At 33.1% G+C, this 21,356-nt stretch overlaps 3 protein-coding genes across 6 annotated transcripts; 1 reads left to right on the top strand and 2 right to left on the bottom strand.

The window, feature by feature from the left end:
- The first annotated feature begins 3,733 nt into the window (after positions 1-3,733).
- Positions 3,734-5,775, top strand: LOC109803940 (Core-2/I-branching beta-1,6-N-acetylglucosaminyltransferase family protein). The gene is made up of 2 exons (XM_020365637.3): positions 3,734-4,428; positions 4,519-5,775. Exons 1-2 carry the CDS (start codon positions 3,889-3,891, stop codon positions 5,158-5,160), a joined length of 1,182 nt encoding a protein of 393 aa, XP_020221226.1. The 5' UTR covers positions 3,734-3,888; the 3' UTR covers positions 5,161-5,775.
- A 1,511-nt stretch (positions 5,776-7,286) lies between these two features.
- On the bottom strand, positions 7,287-10,183 carry GRP23 (glutamine-rich protein 23). Its single transcript, XM_020365557.2, has one exon. It carries the CDS (start codon positions 10,058-10,060, stop codon positions 7,568-7,570), a length of 2,493 nt encoding a protein of 830 aa, XP_020221146.2. The 5' UTR covers positions 10,061-10,183; the 3' UTR covers positions 7,287-7,567.
- Positions 10,184-11,089: 906 nt separating this feature from the next.
- Positions 11,090-18,302, bottom strand: LOC109804472 (uncharacterized). 4 transcript variants are annotated; one of them, XM_020366303.3, is made up of 14 exons: positions 17,993-18,302; positions 17,315-17,434; positions 16,706-16,765; positions 16,496-16,597; positions 15,592-15,675; positions 15,398-15,516; positions 15,191-15,292; positions 14,162-14,278; positions 13,014-13,076; positions 12,837-12,903; positions 12,100-12,153; positions 11,926-12,015; positions 11,687-11,725; positions 11,090-11,602 (listed from the first exon to the last, which is right to left on the bottom strand). In XM_020366303.3, exons 1-14 carry the CDS (start codon positions 18,014-18,016, stop codon positions 11,483-11,485), a joined length of 1,161 nt encoding a protein of 386 aa, XP_020221892.1. In that variant the 5' UTR covers positions 18,017-18,302; the 3' UTR covers positions 11,090-11,482. The 4 variants fall into 4 exon arrangements, with proteins under 4 accessions (XP_020221892.1, XP_020221891.1, XP_082923765.1 ...); XM_020366302.3 differs by having other exon boundaries at positions 13,014-13,079; positions 17,993-18,301; XM_083067639.1 differs by lacking the exon at positions 17,993-18,302 and adding an exon at positions 16,110-16,236 and having other exon boundaries at positions 13,014-13,079; positions 17,315-17,403.
- Positions 18,303-21,356: the final 3,054 nt, after the last annotated feature.

The following is a 21,356-nucleotide window of genomic DNA, read 5'->3' as shown; positions in this document are numbered from 1 at the left end:
CTACAAGAATGGTGCATTCTTGGAAAAGTAACATTAGGACACGCATTTATAGGTTATTTGACTGGATTCTCAATCACAAAGTGAGTCAAAAATTTTGACTTAACATTCGATGGAAGTAACAAGTCGGTGGAAATAAATGGAAAAAATTGAATGAAAACCTTCACGAAATACCTACACCTAAATAAAACAAAAGCTCATCCAACCCCACCACAAAAACTCACGGCCAAAAGAGAGGGAAAAAGAGGAAACCATAGAGTAAAAGAATAAAAGAAGGAGAGAAGAGAATGAGACAAGAAAAAGAAGAAGAAGAAGAATAAGAAGTGAGAAAAGAAAGTTAAGAGAAAAGTAAAAGAAAACTAACAAAATTTTGGAGAAATAGGTAGGGGTTAAATGTTTAATTTTATTGATATTTTTATGTTTAGGATAGTTGTAGAATAAGTTTTGATCATTATTTGCATGTTGGATGTTTCAAACCTTAAGTTAAAAGACTTGAATTAAAGTTGGATTATATGATGTAATTGTTACTTCTTAAGTAAATTTGATGTGTTTCTTATTTGTTTGATGATAATTGTGTTTAAATTAGATTGTTTGATGTTGAAAAATTAAAAAATGAATGTCGATTATAATGGGGGGAAGATGCAGCCCGAGATTGAAGAAAGAGATATAATGAAAATTTTCCAAAAAGTTCAAGGACAAAATGATCATTTCACATGCTAGGGACATAAATGAAATTTTTGGAAAAGATTAAGGGTATAATAGTAATTTTAATAATGAATTATGAACACAAATGGAATAATAGAAATGTTCAAGGGTACAATTGGATATTTTGAAAATAAGTAGTGGCAAAATTGGAAATTTAAGAAAAATTTAAGGATAAAACTAAAATATTATAAACTAGTTAGGAACATAATTAGAATACGAAAAAATAACTAAAGAGAGTCATAAAATGGTAGGAAATGATCAAGGACATAAATGAAATATTAGAAAATAATCAAGGGTAATACTAGAAATAGTAATTAAAACCAAAGGTAAAGTTGAAATATTAGAAAATAATCATAGGTTTAATTAAAATTTTGGGATAATATTAAAAGTATATTAAGAAATAAATTAGAAAAAAAGGTTTTAATATATTGATTAATTGAAAATAAAAAGAAAATATTTAATTTACTAAATGTGTATAAAGTTGCATGAATTTATTTGATTTTATTTATAACTTAAATGATGAATTGTTATAAATGCATATGACATATATTACATGGACATGATGCATAATATGATTTTTGAGTCAAAATAATTTTGCAGAAAAAATAAAAGATTTTTGTGAAGAAGTTTGAAAATGTTTTTATTTTACTATCAAGAATAGTTGATAGTAAAAGAAATGAGAAATAAGGTTTTTGATAATATATATATATATATATATATATATATATATATATATATATATATATATATATATATATTAGTTTTATTATTTAAATTTACTATCAAAGGCATTTGGTAATTTGATATGACAATGATAGCGATGTGATAATGACAATGATGAAGAAAACCAAAAAAGAAAGAATGTCTATTATGAAATTGATATTTAAATTATCAATGTCATTGATTGTAAATGAGATTAAGTAGAATGGATAAGATAAGATATTTCGTTAAGGGTATATAGACCTTTGGTCTGATGAGTGTTTTAACATAGATAACCCCACAAAATAGTCAATGTTGTAGTCATTTGTCAAGTGCATCGACGTTTTTACTATTGTCTACTTGTTCGCTTTTAGTGGTTCATTACTGAATCATTGGACAATGTAATGTTAAACTTTGCCTTCATTAAACACTCAGGAGAGAAAATCTCCATAAAGTTTTTAGACAAAAAATATTTTGAGTTAAAACCTGCATTTCATAAGCATACTACATATTTTAAATTGGTAGCATTGATGAATTATTAATCTTGTTGTGTGTTTGTTAATAAGTTTCACTAAACACTTTAAAGAGAAAATCTCCACGAAATGCCAAGTCAAAATGATTTTATAAAAAATATTTTGAGTCAAAACTTGCATTTCATAAACATACCGCATATTTTAAAATGTTAGTATTGATGAATAATAATCTTGTAGTATGTTTATTAATAATTTGCATAAATTTATCTAAGTGGTTGTACGATTTGTTTGTTTGACATTGATGAAATTAAATGTGACCCCATAAATACTTGAAATTCAAATGCTAAGAGATTTCTTGATATAGAAAAATAGGAATCAAAGTTAGAAGTCAAATGTAAAATCTAAAGTTTAAGATGGGAGTTATTTCGATAAGTTATGATGTGTATAAAAAGAAATATTTTGTAATATTTAAAAATTTATAACTTTTATAATAGAACTATTATATAATAGAACTTTACTTAGAAAATTTATTTGTTTATTTTAATATCTTTCCTATTCATAATAATATAAAAATTATTAACCTAAATAATTAAATACGATCAATATTTATAATCTAGAAAGGGATTACACTACACAAACTCATGCTCCTAATTTTCAAGGTTGTCCCAAGAAAATCAATGTAAGAAACTCTTCAAGATTTTTTTTTTTACAAAGTTATTGATATTAAAATTAATCCAAAGAAAAGAGGATTTATCCCAACAAACATAATTAATATAACAGGATGAAGTAGGACCTTAAAAATAAATCTACACATAAATTTTTTTAGAGATAGTATTAGACTTAAAAAGAGATTATTTGAAGATAGAATTAGGAGATGAGTAAAAAATTTGGAATACCATTTCATTTATAGTCAAAATGCACATTTATGTCTAAGATTTAGATGAAAAAATATGTGAATAAAATAATTAAGTAATTTTTTTTACATAATTATGACGTATAGAGGTAAAATGCACATTACAGTCTTGGGCTTCTACTCAAGAATCACATGAGCCGCACAATTCAACCTTTTTGTTCATTGTGTGCGAAGACTAAGAAATTGGACGTTCGAATTCCACGAATGAAATAATTATTGTATTTTCGATAACGTCAAATAATGAAAAGGAGTCATTACAAAACATGATCTGGATTAGGAACATTAGCGAGTGAAAGGGACATTTAAGAATAAGACACAGATTGACATTAAATTGAAATAATTAATTGTATTGTTTGTGGTTAATACACTAGATACACTATAACCATTTAATTTTCTTTTTTAGATTTTAATTAGGTCTCAGGCCAAAGATACAGAAAAGAGAAAACGAACTATACAAATACAAGAAAGGGGACACACAGGTAACACTAACACACATGTACACGCCGCAAAAGGAGAAAAAAACACCAGCCAGGGAATGGGATAAATAAATATGGTTCTTACTACACTTGGGTCTTAAAAATAAACAAGAATATGAATTAATATTATATATATTTTTGGTACTATTTTTTAATTAAAATAAAAATTTGAGTTCAATAATATGTATAAATATATATATTAGAGCGGTTTGTATAAGAAACGAATACATTATTTTTAAATAAAAGTAGAATTATAATTAGAAAACAGAACCAACAATCCTTAATTGAAATGTTATTAAACGTTAAGAAGTTTGATAATATTATTTATTGTATTGTAAAATATGATTATATTAATTTGGTAGATAAAAAAAATATTAAAAAGGATGGTATAGTATTTAATAGGAAAATATTGATGAATGTGGGATGAAAAAGAAAAAAAACCCTAAAATAAGTTAGAGGCGTATTGAAATAGAATAGAGGGAGAGGGAGAGGGAGGGGTAGAAATAGAAATAGAAATAGAAATAGAATAGATGAAAGGGAACAAGGAAGAGTGTGCAATAATTGGATCGGAGAAGGTGTTGATGGTGGAGTGAGAAATTGATCTGTAGAATTGGAAAGAGAGAGGATGGGTCGGAATCAGAGAGAGGAGGGGGGAGGAGGAGAGAAGCACGTGGGGTTGCTGAGATTGGCCCAAATCTTAACATATTTGGTGGTGTTTGCGGGAGGAGTGGTGATCGGACTCACAACAAGCTCTCACATAAAAACCCATTTCATATCGCAGCCATATGAGTACATATCGGTCAGCAATGTTGGCAATAGCAAGTGCACCCCGGCAACGGCAACGGCACCCGCACCGGCACCTCCTCCTCCCCCTCTGGACATGAGCGCCTTCCTTCATCCCCTGAACCTGACGCACACCCTCTCCGACGAGGAGCTCTTCTGGAGGGCTTCCTTGATGCCGAAGAAACAGGGCTACCCCTTCAGGAGAACCCCCAAGGTGGCCTTCATGTTTCTCACCCGGGGTCCCCTTCCCCTGTTGCCCCTCTGGGAGAGATTCTTCCACGGTCACTCTCACCTCTTCAACATTTACATCCATGCCCCTCCCCGTTACCATCTCAACGTTTCCCCTTCTTCCCCTTTCTACGCTCGCCACATCCCTAGTCAGGTTGCATTTCCTTCTTTATAACTTTTAAGGAAACTAGGTCTAGAACCCAATTCAATTCGCATCTCATGTGCTTACCAAATTCTTTTTCAGGATGTCTCATGGGGGACAGTTACACTCGCAGATGCTGAGAGGCGCCTTTTAGCCAATGCATTGCTCGACTTTTCAAATGAGCGCTTTGTTCTCCTTTCAGAGAGCTGCATCCCTGTCTACAACTTCCCTACTGTTTACAGATATCTCACTGATTCTGCCCACAGCTTTGTTGAATCGTACGATGACCCTACCCGTTATGGCCGTGGCCGCTACAGCCGCAATATGCTTCCTCATATTCAACTTAAACACTGGCGTAAGGGCTCTCAGTGGTTTGAACTAAACCGTGCTCTGGCTGTTTATATAATCTCTGACACCCACTATTATTCCCTCTTCCGTAAATATTGTAAGCCTGCTTGCTACCCAGATGAACATTACATTCCAACCTTCCTCAACATGTTTCATGGTTCGCTTAATTCAAACAGAACAGTCACATGGGTTGACTGGTCAATGCTCGGTCCTCATCCAGCAACCTATGGGAGAGACAATATAACTGTGGATTTTATACAGGCTATAAGGAACAATGTATCCCTTTGTCGATATAATTCAGAGATGACGTCCATTTGTTTCCTCTTTGCTCGCAAGTTTCATCCGAGTGCACTCGAGCCCTTGCTTAACCTTTCTTCACAAGTCATGAACTATTGAACTATTTTTTAGTGTACAAGAGACCAGCTACTTAACTTATTTTTTGGCTCTCTAGATTTTGCTAGTACAAATTCATTTTGCATTGTAATAGCTGTACAGGTGTTGTTAGAAAATTTTGTGTTCTCTGCTAGAGAATAGCATATTGTTGCAAAAACTGCATTTTATTCCTTCGAAGAAGAAGGAATCCATCAATACAGAAACTTTGTCTACGGAGTCTCAAATTCCTTGTGGTTCACATTGGCGGAAGACACAACCCCCCAAATCTTCAGCTTTCAGTACAGACAGTGTACAGTACAGCTATGGCCTAGAGTAAGTGACCTCAAATAAATTGAGTTCTCCAACATGAGACTGTGCAATAATAAGATTGTCATAATTGTTTTTTCGTCATTTGACTACAAAACATTCATGATCTAGGTCTAGTTTGGAATAGCGTTTAGTTCATGAGTTTTTTTTAATTGTAAATTTATACTCTTGGGGCTATATCTTAAGGCAAGAATGTCTAACTAATTAAGTTTATAAGGCTATCGAGAAGTTGGATAAGGGAGCTTTTGAAAACATTGTGATGCAAGCTAATTTACTTTTATAACAATTTTGATTTTTTTTTTATCCCCTTTATTCATTTTATTTTCTTCTCCTTGACACTTCTTCGTACATATAAAAAATCTATGTAATGAACCAGAAAAGATGAAAGGCAAGAAATGATATATTCTGTTAGTTTTGCACCTAGTCGCTACTCTTGGCTGCATGAACAGCTAAGTATTTCGTGAGACCTGAGCAATGATAGGACACTCGGCGATGACCAGCCTTTAATCATCAATAGAAATATACCTCAATCTGTATATTCGGCGATGAGCAATGATAGGCATCAGGGGGCTTTAGATCTAAAATCCTCAATCCTTAAGAACATGTACTATTTAATATTTGATCAAATTTGCTTGAATGTAATTTCGACTTGAACGGATCAGATGATATTGGTGTGGGTTTTGACGGCTAGGTTTAATCGGTTTGAGCCAATATTTAGGCCTAAACATTTTTTTTAAGTATTTGATCATTTTCGTTTAATAAATTTAAATAAATATAAATTGAATGAATAAAGATAGTTAAAATTAAACAAGGCCAATGAAGTACGTTATAATTGTAATTTAATTAATTATAAATTTATAATTTTTGTTGGTCCAACTATTAAATCCTTCGTTGCGTTGTATGGATATGTGTTGTTAAATGTGGAATTTCATTGCTAAAATTTTGCAAAATATCATGTAATATGATTTCACATGTAATAAGGCTTGCCGCTGTATTGATAGTTACTATTTCATTTTTCTGTCCAGCTTTCCTCTTTTGGGTTTTCTAGATCAAATGGTTCCGCGTTACCCAACTACCAACTAAATCTCATGAGGTAGATATTAGATAAAATGGACTATATTTTCACTTCCTCAAGTGCGGCAGCTGGCAGGAGATTGACAATTATCATACATTGTACCATAGGCAAAACCAAATGCTTGAACTTGGATTGCGCTAGGTCTTCCAAACAGCCAAGAATTATAAAAATTAAAATGCTAATGAGATCAAATAGAGGGCTACAAACAAGTTCAGAGGCAAAGCAATATTCATTCATTTTAAGTGCAATTTTAACTTTTTGATAAATATCCAATATTATATCCGTATACATCATATGTATGAATCTGCCACACATACACATCCATGGCCTTGTGCTATCCGCGACAAAGCTATATTTACAGTGAGTTTTGGAGCCTTACAAATTCATAGTTCCATCGAGAAAGGAAATTTCTATCTACAGTAATATCCAGTTCAATTTTATCTAAATTCTAAATACTAGCGAAAGATAAGGTCTATTGAGAAAAGGACAAAATAAGAGATGTACCAAAAAACCGAACCAAACTGGAGAAAAAAAACCCAACTTTTTTGAAGGAAAAAAAAAACTAAACCAACCCACTTTGTAAAATACAATTCTATTAATCAAACCACTCTTATAAAACATTTAAGGTTCAGTTTTTTTTTTCAAAAAAAGAGAACCGTGCACAGTCCTAGACTCGCAAATAGTGATATCAAGTATCAAAATCATTATTGATGAGCTTGTGAAGAAAATTGTCATTATTTATAGGCTCTTAAAAGGCAAAATGCTTAACATTTCTTTCAGGTAAAATGTGGAGGGATATCAACAGAAGTACAAAATATAAATCTCCATGCCTGATATTAAAGGTTGAATTATACGAATAAATTAAAATGACACGTCATATAAGACACGCATTACATGTTATGGATAATAAGTCAATGTATATTCTTTTATCATCATAAATAAGCTCACAAAAATACCTAGTGATTCCTAACAGCAGAACTCAGCTTCACAAGAACCAGTAGCACTAAGAATTGACTTGAAGTCCAAAAATTAAGCTGCTACCTGTTCAGGGACTTCTGATTGCTGTTGATGTGATTCCTCAAAGTGAGGAGGGGTTCCTGATGACGGGTGATATGATCCAGTCACCTGAGAAGATGCTCCTGGGGCTATAGGATTTGACGGTGACATTCCACCTGATGCTCCATATGAAGGAACAGACGACCCTGCCATTGGATGATGTTGTCTTGCTGTTGAAGGAAACAATTCTGATGGTGGATATGGTCGTTCTAACGTTTGTTGGGGCCAATGTGGTGTCCCATAAGGTTGATGTCCTGCCATTTGAGGTGAAGGTCCAGGTGGATTATAATGCTGTGCTGTCATTTGCGGGGCTACCCTGTTTGTGTGAGGAGGACGTTCAGATGTAGTAGGGTGGAAAGGCTGTCCTGTCATATGAGGTGAAGATCCAGTCATTGTAGGAGATAATCCCCACGAAGGTTGATGCATTCCTGTCATTTGAGAAGGCAGTGGCGGGCGTTGATGCTCCCACCCTTGATGTGGAGGCCCAGAAGGTGAGTTATGTGTTGCTCCTGCCATTTGATAAGGCGGTGATGGGCGCTGCTGTGTTGCCGTTTGAGCCTGAGACCCAGAAGGTGGATAATGTGCTCCTGTCATACGAGGTGAAGGCGGTGGTGGGCGCAGCTGTGCTGCCATTTGTGTTGGAAACCCAGAAGGTGGATTATCTGCTGGTCCAGCCATTTGAGAAGGCAGTGGTGGGTGCTGCTGAGCTGCAATTTGAGTGGTGGGAAAGCCAGAATGTGGGTTATGTGCTGCCCCTGTCATTTGAGAAGGGGACCTCACCGGTGGAGGACGGTAAGCAGGCCTCCGTGGGGATGTACGAGGAGTGTATGCAAATCTGTTCATATCTAGCAGCCTCTCAATTTCATCACCCCTCCCGGCTCTCTTAAAAACATCAGTCACAAAGTCCCGCAAGGCAGAAGTGACTCCAACTCCATACCTCATAACCTCATCGAGCAACTCTCGGCTTTTGTCCAACAAGCCCTCAGCACAGAGTCCCTTGATTACAACCTCATAGCAAGTGGGGTCTGGTTTAGGATCTTTTTCTCCCATTTTACTCAAAATTTGAGCACAGTCAATAGCTTTCCCATTCTTAATCAATTCATCAAACACCGTATTACCAAAGCTAGCAACAACCCTGAGACCAGCATCCACCATTCTGTTGAACACCCTGAGAGCATCATCAATCCTCTCCATTCTCAAGTAGGCTTCAATCAAAGTCCTGTGAGTAGGCACATCGGGGCTCAAAGATTTAGAACACAGTTCTTCAAACAACGTCTCAGCCTGGGACAGCATCCCATTCTCACAAAACCTAGCAATGATATTGTTATAGCCGGCAACATCCATGGCAAAGGGCTTAGAATTGGGCTTAGTTCCAACCTTCTTAAAAGTTGCAAGGGCCTCCTCAAAGTTCCCAAGCTTAAAGCACTCATTGACCATAATATTGAAGGTATCAGAGTTAACAGCCTGGAAATTGGGAGGGGTGTGATTATCCAACATGTGATCAAACAAAGCCCAAGCCTCAGTTTTCTTGGCATGCTTGAGCAAAACCTCCAACAACACATTACAAGTGGCAGGAGTCATCCTAAACTGGCGCTCTAACAAAGACTTGTAAGACTCCATGGCCTCCTTATCCCTGCCCTGACTGAAGAACCATTCCATAAAAGTGGCATTAACAACCCCATCATAGACGAGACAACGCTCCTTAAGCTCGTCGAAGAGCTCGTTAGCCTTGTCCAAATTCTCCAATAGGAGAAAGCCTGAAATAAGATTGTTGTAGACGAGGGAATCGGCACCGTGACCCTTAGTGAGCATCTCGCGCAAGAGGTCGAGGGCTTCGGAAATGCGAGATTGTTGGATCAAACCCTTGGTGAGATGGCGGTAAGTGACGGGGGAGGGGCTGAAAGGAGAGTTGGCGAGGACGTGGCGATAGACATCGAGTGCCACGTCGACGCGGCCCTGGTCGCAGTGGGTGTTGATGACGTTGTTGTAAGAGACGATGTTGGGGACGATGTTCGACTGCTTGAAGAAGAAGTGGAAGAGGGCAATGGCCTCATCGTAGCGCTTCGACCGGTACATGGCGGCGATGATGGCGTTGCAGGTGAACACGGTGGGCCGCGTAACGGAGAACACCGAGTGCCGGGCGATGGCGGACGCCGCCTCCAGGTCGCCGGCGCGGATGAGGGACTGCACGCGGTTGTGGAGGCTCAGCCGGGGGCCCACCAGCGCCGAGGTCGAGTCCGGGAGCCGAGGCGCGTTCGGGTCGCGAGGAGGGCCCTGCTGCGGCGGAGGGCGAATCGCGTTCAGGGGAGGCTCGATGCGCAGACGCCGCTTCCGTCGCCGGCGCTCGGCCGCGGCTTCTTCGGCGGAGGAGAAGGCGTAGGAACGCCTTTGGGTGACAGAGAAGATGGGGCGTACGGCGGCGGTGGTGGAGGAGACACGTCGGAGGAGCAGGCGGTAAAGTGACATCTCGCTCTGCTCTGCTGAATGAATCGAGCTGTGTTATGGCTTGTGGGTTTCACGCCAACGCTATGTTAAACCCTAGCTAACCCACTTACATATAATTTCCAATTTCAGGATCTCTGTTTTTCTCTTTTCTCATATATTTTCTTTATTAACGAATCTAATAATAATTGTTGCTTTCCCTGTATAAATAATACCTTTAAGTTTTTACCTTTAACTAATACTACAAATATCTTTTATTTTAACATTTTATTACCAATTATAAGAGCCTCATGTTTTTTACATTCATCGCAATAATTTTATAAATTTTATCTTTTATTTTCTATGATTAAAAATATATTATTTTAATTTTTTATATCATTTTATTTTTATGCCAATCTCTATAATTTTTTTATTTTTTAAGCTCTTGTAATATATATATTAATAGTGATACTTAAGTAATATAAAATAATTTAACATCATTATTTAATAGATGATAAATTTGTTAATTTTTATAATAATTATATTAAAGATCATGTAAATCATAATATCTAATTAACTAATTAAGTATATATAAAAAATATATCATCATTAAATCTTATATTATATGGAGACTATAATGAAGTATTTTTAATTATAAATTTTTTTAAAAACTATATAAGAACCAAAATATCTAAAATGTTAAAAAAATTTAAACCTAAATACATACTATCGTTAATCTTTGACGAAAATTTTCAATTTTATACATCATTTTAATAGTTTTGCTTAGAATTTCTTTTTATCAAATTCTACCATTAATTTTAAGCTCTTCTAGTCTTCTTATCTGGCTAACTAAATCTACCAAAAATATTTATTTATCTTCTACTCATGTTTGACATGTAATTGCATTTATACCTTTTTTTATTTTGCTTGATGAATGATTTTAACGTCGTGCAACTAATAGTTAATACTTAATATCAATACACCAAAGCCAGTTTTCTAACAGGCTATTTTTATCTTGTGGCATGCCCAAGTCACAGGCGTACATTCCGGAAAACATAGTAGATCAATTGAAAATTTGTATCCATAAAAAGCAAATACCTCTTTCTAAAACGAGGCCCTTGAATAAGCCGAGAATTTTTTGATTGTTTCATACAAGTAACCGCTTTACACTGACCTTCCCGGGAGAAAAATCTATGCCTCACATTTTTCTGCTGTCATATATGAACACCTCTATACCATCTTATGTACACCAATATTTAAAGAAATGAATGGCTTGGCTTAATCACAATCGAAGGTAGAATAATGGTAAACGGATGCTCCTGCACACTCTTACGATATCTCACAATTGAGATATATCAAATCAAAAGCTCCAACTAAGACTAGAAACCAAAATCCGTTGCGATGTTGACATGTGTCAATTCGAAACGCTGACTATAAGCATGCACACTGGACTTGAATTTTGATCGGTTAATGGCTGGTCTGGTTTTCCTGTTTTTCGTACCGATCAATCCAACATTTGTCTTTCTTTGCTGCATCTTTCCATCTTCTGCCAAAAACTTGCATTTCAATGTATGACTGCATCCTAACCTGCATGTGGTATGTCGCTTTGTCAAATAGGAGCACAAGGTGCATAAATCTACGTGTAGTCTCATATAGTAATAGCGTACTTACTTTAGCTCTAGCATTATCTACGGGGGAACCCGATGGCGCCTGCAAACCAAAGGATAAAACCCTTATTAATAAGCCTCACCGTTATATTTAACATTTTAAAGATGATATGTTGTCAGCTTGAACTAAACCAAGTGAAGTGATTACAACAAGCACGATAAATTCTTAACAAGGGAAAGTTTATTACTACTTTGCCATTGTCATCCAAGAGTTACTTTACATGTAGAAATGAAATCACTTGCCTCATTGCCATTTGAGCCCCCGAGAGTAGGCAGACCCAGATGTACGATGTACTGAGAATCAACCACACCAACATTTTGCATTCGATCACCCTGAAATATTGTTGAGATGAATAACAACCACACTGAAAGGATTTGGCATTAAATGAATATGCTGTTATGGAGCAAGGAAGTTACCTGTGCACAATAGCCAAGCTGCCTATCCAGGCCCCAGGCATGGATTAAGTCATTCTGTAAATAGAAATATGATTAGAAGAATGAGCTCATGACAACAAAAAGAAGCCATGTTGAATTCAAATACTATTGAACAAGTCCAGCTAAACAAAATAGCAGTAAATCACCAACTATATATATGAAAATGAAATTGCATCACACTATGGTTAAACATACAAGTAGTAATGTGTAAACAATACAATCTTCTCTATATAACTAACAAATTTCCTAACAAGAAGCCGAGAGCAATGTCAAATTTAAAATGATGAATACAAATCCCAGGTCCAGATCATACCAGAAGTTGAGGTAGAAAAAACTCAAAAAGACAGTATAAGAATTAGAACTTTAAATGGTACAAACCAAGCATAACAAGTTTTACCTTAAAAAAATATGTTCATTTAATTTGATCTACGGAAGACAATATTTCTCCTAAAATACATAATCTTAACAGCTCAACCTGATAGACTTTATCAAGTATAACTCCAGATGATTAAACCATAAAAAGTTAGAAACTTCCAGAAATAATAAAAAAAATCTGTGATATCATGTCACGTAATGCTCTCAAGCAGAAACAGTTCTTCATAATTAATTAAAAAATTACGATATCATGTCATATAATGTTCTTAAGCAAAAATAGTTCTTCACAATTTTCACAATATGATCCAGTACCAAGTTTATATAGTTTTTATTAGTATCCATACCTGGATCAAATGCCATACACATTGCCAAGACTTTTTAGAAAACACCGGTGCCATCATTTCCACCCAACTGCAAAACAAGTTTTTTCCATATTAAATTATGAATCCTATTTAACAGCAAAAATAATCAGCGCAACAGAAAAGAAAATAATATAGGACACACAATGTGCAACTGTTTACCCAATGCAAGGAGGAGCAGTGCTTTTGTCATCACACCTTCCACTACCTTTAAATTTATAATACCTTCTGTACAGAAATGATAGAAAAAATAATATTAGCAATATTTTGAGGGGGGAAAAAACTTAATAAAAAATCCCCAATACCATGTTGGCATGGGGATACAACCTTGGGTAAGGGAACTGTAAATCAATTGAATTTATGATAAAAAAAGCTCATTGCAGGTGTGTATTCAATCAAATACAGAGTCTTAGTAAACATAAATTCACAACATAAATAATAAGGCTAAATTTTGTGCAGTATGTTTTTCCACACTAGCACACTTTACAGATATGTTATATATATTTTGAAATATAACCTGCAGAATCACAAGGAACAACATAATATTCTAGTTCATTAATAAAGTATCATGTCAGTTATATTATATAGTATAATTGTATGATCCTACTCAATTAAGGATGTGTTTGTGTAAACAACTTAATTAAACACTTATTCAATAAGTTTTTATCAAATGAGAACTGATTCACAGGCTCAATTATGAAAAATACTGAAATAAGCTTTAAAAAGTTTATTTTGATAAGTTTTTTTTATGAATTTTATTGAAATACTTCCTCTATTCTTGATTAAAAGCAAAAACAACTGATTTTATGCATATTAAGAAAGTTAATTATTTGTATTAAATTTTACTAGTTCCATAAGATTATTCCTAAATTGTCCTCGGTATAAATGTCAAAAAAGTGGTGCAACTAAAAAGTCATACATTAAAATAGGGTTATTTTAGAGAAAACATCATTAAATGGTGCAAATGCAAAAATAGTTAAGTTTGCTTATATTTAAAAAAAGAAATGTATTTTTTTTTACTTATAATAGGGAATAGAGAGAGTAAGCTGGAAATAGGAAGGTCATAAACCAAAATAAGCTCTTCCCAATGGCCCCTATATAAAGACAGCTTTGTCCATATACATGGGCAGCATACATAATAAGGGTAAGTTTTTGTGAGGCAACATTTTTCCACGGCCGTGTGCTCCAAGGAAATGCTACACAATATTCTAGTTCATTAATAGAGTATCAAGTTAACTGTATTTTAATAAAGGTGTAAATCTACCACTGCAACACTGTTTATTGCAAAAGGTTGGGGAAATAAGGTCAACCTGTGCACTTTAGATCCTGCTTTATGGACTGTCAGTGGATGATGTACTTCAGATTTGGTAGGATCCAGAGCTGGCTGAGATATCTCAAGTCCCTCTTCTTTAACAATAGACAAATACCTACCAAATAATCAAGTCATACATGAGGCAAAAATAATCACCATAAGCGATTAAAGAAAAACATTTTACCACTTCTCATCTAATAGAATCAACTAATAGGCTAAACAAAGAAATTCAATTTCTTGACCAATGACCACATGCAATTCATTAATAAAAATGATACCAGTATTTATTCACATGATATATTTGGCAATTCAAATAAAGAGAGTAAGAAACAATAAACAGTATGTTCTAAGTGTATGTCTATGCAACAAAAAGAACAACCAAGTCTTTTGCAACTAAGTGAAGTTGACTACATAAATCAAACGGCGCCGTAATATTCTGTCATATATCATGTCTAAGTACAAATTATTGACCTCCAAGTCCTTAGTTGCTTTTGCCAATAGGTTTTCTCAGTCTCCCTCTTCCTCTAGGGACTAGGCTACCCTCCATTTAATTTACTCTCTTTATCAGGGCTTCTACAAGTCTTCTCCACACATACTCAAATGACCTAATGCAAGATTCTACCATCTTTTTTACTATAGGCGTTACCCAACTTTTTCCTTAATGCATTCAATCTTAATCCTATCTTCTTTTATTCCTTCTAGTATATGCCCCCCATATCTTTTGTCTTGCCCCATTACTTTTGTCCCTATCAGCCCCAACCTCTTAATTTCAGATAGTCTCTTGTACTATTTTCCCAATCCCTTTGGCCATCTTATCTCACAATCATTTGCACTTGTGTCTCCCAACACCCTTCCTCCACACCTTTTCATCAAAAGATCTTTCTTTTTTTGTCTTTCAATTGTCATCAATTGATTCTTAAAACCATATCCTAGTTTTTCCTCTTTACTCTCTTCCAATTCTTACAACCATGACCCAGACTCTGTTTTCAACAAACTATAAAAAGATATTTAATGAAGAAAAAAATACCTTTTTGGGTCAAAATTATCAACAAGAAGGTCTTCATCCCAGAGAAATATATAATTGTATTCAGCAACAATGTCTGGATGCATAAACCGTTTCGCAAACCACCTATGTCATCACATAGCAATTTTCGCTCAATAATTACCCATGACTTTAATCTTCAGAATAGATTATTACAATTAGGGAAAACAAATTCACATGAGCTGATTATACCATTTTGTTTGATTGTTAGCAGACACATGTATGGCACGATTACTCCAAGCTAAACTCTTCCATCCATCCACAATACCATCATAATGAAAAAGCATCACAACAAAATCACTTGACAAGAACTGCCATCAGCAATATAAGTTAGCAGATATAATGAGTTTCGATCAAAGTCAAATTGTGTACGAAGCAATAATCACCTTTTCAACAATTTTGTTGACAATTTCTTTTTGCTTAACTCCTACTGCCATTGCCAATAAGTTCAAAGGGCCCTTTAAAACTCTCTGTAGCAAAAAAAAATGAAAAAGTGATGATCAGAAAGAGGTAGAACAACAAATATTTATTACTGAAACAACTCTGATCAGTATCGGTGTGATACAAAACCAGAGATTCAGAATGATGCAATGGGGACTCTCTCCCTCGTTCCAATTCACAGGCATTAAAGTGACCTAATTCTCTCCCTTCCAACTTCTTTCTCACAACTCTCAATTGACTCTAACCAACTCCCCTTATTCCCTTCATATACTGAATACAAGAAGTTATTCTGTTGTTAACAGAAACAGGTCTTAATCCCCTAGAAATCCTCTTATATGCCTAACCTGGACCTGGATCCTTTTAATCAGTGGGTCTTTGTTAAGAAACCACATCCTACTAAAGTTCATTTATATTAGGGAAGAACAAAGAGAGACAGTCAAACAAAATCAAATGCTTAATGTACCAGATACCAAGAGAAGGAATCAAGAGGAGACTTTACTTCTGTGCCTATAAGACAGGGGATGAAGAGAAGAGAGATGCAGGAAATAAGTGAAGGACAGTGACAGAGAGTGCAGGGTCTCTTGAAAAACCTGTGCAATCATTTGTGCTTCAGTCTTTATTGTTCATTGTAAGTCTACCCACTGGTACTCATATCATATAAAATTAAAATATTCATTGAACATATCAGTTTACTGGTTCAAGCTCAAACTCCAATTAACTGACTTTATTAGAAACAAAATATTTCATTGATGGATTGAATTATGCAGTTTAAGATTTACACTTTAAGAGTCTTGAGTGAATTTCTACACAAAAAATGAATGGCTAGAATCATGCACACATTTCACATACATTATCTTTACCAGAGTCCCATAAGGGCCGCATTTCCAAGTTCGATGTTCTAGCAATAATTCCTTCAGGCAAAGCCTCACTTCCAATAGGCAAGCATTGTCTCTAGGGAAACAGAAAGAGGAAGAGAATTAGAGATAGTTCCAAAGAGGGGGGTATAGCTTACAACTTACAAGCTATATAAAAAAGAAAATTTTCCCTAAAATAACAAACCTTGCATGCATTGGATTTTGAATCTGGTATTGTATGAACTAGTCCCCATCGTGCTAATCTCTGCACATATAATACCCAAAAGTATTTTCAAGCAATCGAATTTCAAATGCAGGGAGAAAATAAAACAAACAAGATTAACTAAAATTGAACAAAAGGTAAAGACTGCCAAAGCCTAAAAGAGGAATGCTACTAACACTCTTTGCATGCTCTTTATGAGAATAAAACCTTTGTCAGACAGTCCAAGTTTGTGAATCTTCTTAATTTTTATCATTACTTGCAAGTAGCAAATACTAGCCACAAGATACTTCTTGCTACTGCTCGAATGAACAAATACCATCCAAAATTATATTTTTCCACCATTTTACCAAAAGTAACAGTTTGAAGCATTATTCATAGAGATAGTCATAAAGTGTGAAAGTGATCAACAGTTTGAAGCATTATTCACAGAGAAAGTTACAAAGCCAGCACATGTACAGCAAACCTTTCCAAATTCCCAGAGACCTATCTACAGCAACATCAATATTGGTATTATATTTTTCAATTGAAGAAGTAAACATTGGAGTAGCAACACCATCACAAAATTCCCGGTAAAAAGATAGGAATACATACTTGCTTGTATTCCTTTGCAGAGACCGCATTGCCAACGAAATAAGCACCAGAAATCAAAGAAACCATTATGATGACACTCCAAAGGAACAACCTATTCTTGGGGTCCGGCAAGACAAAACCCTGGCAAGGACAACGGTTATAACTTATAACAACAGCTTGAGAATTATTACAGTTCAATAAACTTAAAACGGCTTCTTAGAAAGATTATTACGGGATAATCCCCCCTGCGTACTCGTTTAATAGGCCAGCCACCAAAGGAAAAAAAAAATACAAAATTTAGATGAATAAACAAAAATTAAAGTTGAGTTCATTTTGCCCCTGCTGCAACATAATAATAAAAGGTAAAGCAAAGACGACTCTCACTTCTCAGCGGACCCAGTATAATACTATTTTAGTAAACCTTATCAAACCGCAAGGGATGCAATATAATTCTCAACAAGACATGGTGTACACAATCCTCAAAATAGAATATGCCTCTTGATCAAAATATGTAACTAATCACATAAAAACAAAGTAGAGAAAGAGCACCAGAGGCACAAAATAAAATAAGTTGCGGAAAAACATAGATTTTGAAGGAGCGACGTGAAAAGTAGTTTTAAATTGACGGATGAAGCAGGCATGTTGAATAAGGGAAGAATAAAACAGCAGCGAGAGAATTAGTGAAGAAAGTGGGCTTACAGTTACAGAATCGGAAGACTTCATTGTACGTTGCGTTGTGAGTGAAAGCAGAAAGGGAGGAAAACTTTTATGAATGTTGGTTGAAAGAGAAAAGGGAAGAAGAACAATTAGAAAGGAAGGAATAGGAGAAGAGAAAGTTGGTTGGAGAAAGAAAGGGAGAAAGAGAAGAGAGAATAAAGAGCAAAGAAAGCGGTCTACGGCTGGAAGAAGAATAAGAAAAAACCAAACAAAGAATCAGTGTCTTCTGAGTTCTAAGAAACACGTCTACTGATTACTGAAAACAACGTCGTACTTCGTAGTCGTCAGGGGATGCCGAACATAAAATTAAAACAACTTTGTTTTTACATTGTGTACTATAGAAAAAACGCATTAGTAACGCAGCAGTGCATTTAATTTAATTCATTTATTGTTAAATTTATGGATCAAAAATACATATAATTTAAAAAAGGTAAAAATATATTTTTTGTCTCTCGTATTATTTATTAGTGTTAATTTAGTCTCACTTTAATTAATTAAATTAATTTAATTTTATATTTTTTAAATGTATTTCAATATTTCATTTTTCATTTTCTCTTTATGCTAGCATGACACATGTCACATTCCTTAAGTATTTAAACGGAGAAAATAGGAGATCAAATATTGAGATATATTTTAAAGATGTAGGACTAAATTGATTCAATTAATTAAAGTGAGACTAAATTGACACTAATAAATAATATAAGAGACGAAAGATATATTTTTGCCTTTAAAAATTTAAAATTAAAAACATTTATATAAATTATAATAAATATATTAAATAATAGAGCTTCAAAATATTATAAAAATGCTTTTTTAAAAAAGTAATAGAAATTGCTTTTTAAAAGATAAAAAATAATTATTTTTAAAATAAATATTTTAGACAAACATATAAAAAAATGATATTTCTAAATTTATGTAAAATCAAATTTTATACTTTAATTAAGAACACAAGTATCACATTATTTATATTAACAACTTTCGTTCTACTAATAAAATAATTGAAATTAAGAAAAACATGTTTGTTTTAAAAAGGAGCGATTAATAAATGAAATATAACATGGAGGGAACTTTTTTTATTTCATTTTAAAGGGAAAGGAAAGGGGGTCCAATATCCATTATTGGTGGCCAGAGTTACATTTTTTAATGGAAACAGAGAGAAGGAGAAGAATGGATAAGCACGACGTCAAAATAAATGTCTTTTAATGTCCAGCTTGGTGTTTTAAGTTACAGCTCCAGGGATCACGTTTGGGAAATCATTTAGGGAAGCTTAGTTAAAATATAGTTTAAATATGTTTTTAATTTCTATATTTACCGTCAAAAAGTTCCCTATATATATTTATTTATTATATAATTTTAGTCGGTATAAAAATTATTACTTGTCTTGATTCTTGTAAGTTGTGTTTTAGTTTGAAGTAAAATGGATTTGAAATCCTTTTGGTTGCTTGGAAACGACGGCGTGTTACACGGAGCATGTGCTGCGTGCCTCCAGTCATGTTCGTTCCCATTCCCCGCACTTCCAACAACACAACATTCACGCCACTTTTTATTATTATTTGACCAATAATGGTTCGATAAAATATTATATATTTTTTTAACATGTAAATAAAGATTTATAATTTAATAATTATAGTTAATTATTTTATAAGTTAATTAATTATATATTATCAGTATAAAAAAATTTATATTAACAACCAATCAAATATTTTAATAATATTTTTTTATTTTAATTTGATTAAATAAATAAATAACATAATATTATTAAAAAATTTAATTAATTATTAGAATTTATACTAACAGTATATAGGTAATTAATTCTTATTTTATTAAAATAATAAAAACTTTCTTTTGTTCCGGTACTTGAATTTTTATATTATCATATAATTGTTAGCACAAATCAACATTTGTATTATTTGGTGTAAAAAAATTGTTTTCTTAAGGTTTGATCTCTATTTTAAATATGAAATTATATATTTTAAATATAAAATTGTAATTGAAAATGTCATTTTATTTTTAATATGAACCGACATATAAAAGGGAGTAATATCTCCTAATTGTATAAAAAAATATTGAATATTAAAATATAATCGTAATATTTTGTGGTTTAAATATTTTTTCTAATCATCAAAATAATAATATTACCAGTATTGTTCAAACTTAGAAATTTGGACAAATGATGTATAATTAATATTATGATTTAAGTATTAAAATTAAATATATTTTTAGTTTCTCAATTTTGGGTAAATTTTTTTTTTTAGTCCTCTAAATTTAAAAGTATTTTTTTATCTCTTTAATGTGAAAATAACTCATTTTAGTCCCTAAATCTAATATAGTTAAAAAAAATGGCTAACATGGTTAACAATGCATGTCTAAATAATTTTAAATTTGCAATTTGTGATGACTTTTGACCATACATAATACTATTAAAACATAATTAAGGTTCGATTCCAATAAACAAAATAAAATTTCTCATTCATTAATAAATGAAATGGTACAAAGTTACGAAGAATAGAATATCTCAAAAAAAATATTATTTACTCTTAGAAAATCATTTTGAAAATTAAAATCTTAAGAATTAACATTGTAAGTTGGTTGATGAACAATGTTGGAGGTGTCATTAAGCTTCCTTCACCAAACTAATGAAGGTGGTGTACTTACAAGCCTTCAAAATTTTATCATGTTTTTTGGAATCAAAGCTTGATTACATGCTTTCAAAAGATGTAGAATCTCTATGAATTTGGAAAATGAAGATTATGGTAATAGGTTTGTTGATGAAGGCAAAAATGAATTTTTAGGTGAAAAATATTTTATGGTGATCAAAAGTCATTATAAATCTCAAATTTAAATATGCTTAAACATATATTTTAACACGTCAATCATTTTTTAAAATGGTTAATTGTGGTGGACTAAAATTAGTCATTTTTAATATTAAAGGACTAAAACACTTTTAAATGTATAAAATTAAATATAAAATTGACCTAATTTTTTTTAAAAATATATTTAAGTTTAAATATTATAATAAAATTTTAAAACCCTAAAGTTTAAATGTAACTTTGACTCTATTAATTATTCATATCTGTTTATTTATTTAAATTATAAGTATTCATTTGAAAACTTAAATAAAATATTAGTGATAGGAATAGTATGTACAAATTACAATTCATTTCTACACTATTTTTATTCTCTAAAACTAGTGGGAGAGAGACTCTATATGTGTCTATTATTTTAAAAATAAGAATTAAATAAAAGATAATAAAATTGATGGTTAATTAGATATTTACGAGGAAATAAGAAAAACTAAAAAAAATAAAAAATAAATAAAAATAGGGAGAGAAAATTTTAGAAATAG

Source organism: Cajanus cajan, chromosome 1 (assembly GCF_000230855.2).
Source record: "Cajanus cajan strain Asha chromosome 1, NIPB_CcT2T_4, whole genome shotgun sequence".
NCBI lineage: Eukaryota > Viridiplantae > Streptophyta > Magnoliopsida > Fabales > Fabaceae > Cajanus > Cajanus cajan.
The sequence above is the reverse complement of the archived record's forward strand: the minus strand, read 5'-3'. Positions and strand labels throughout refer to the sequence as shown.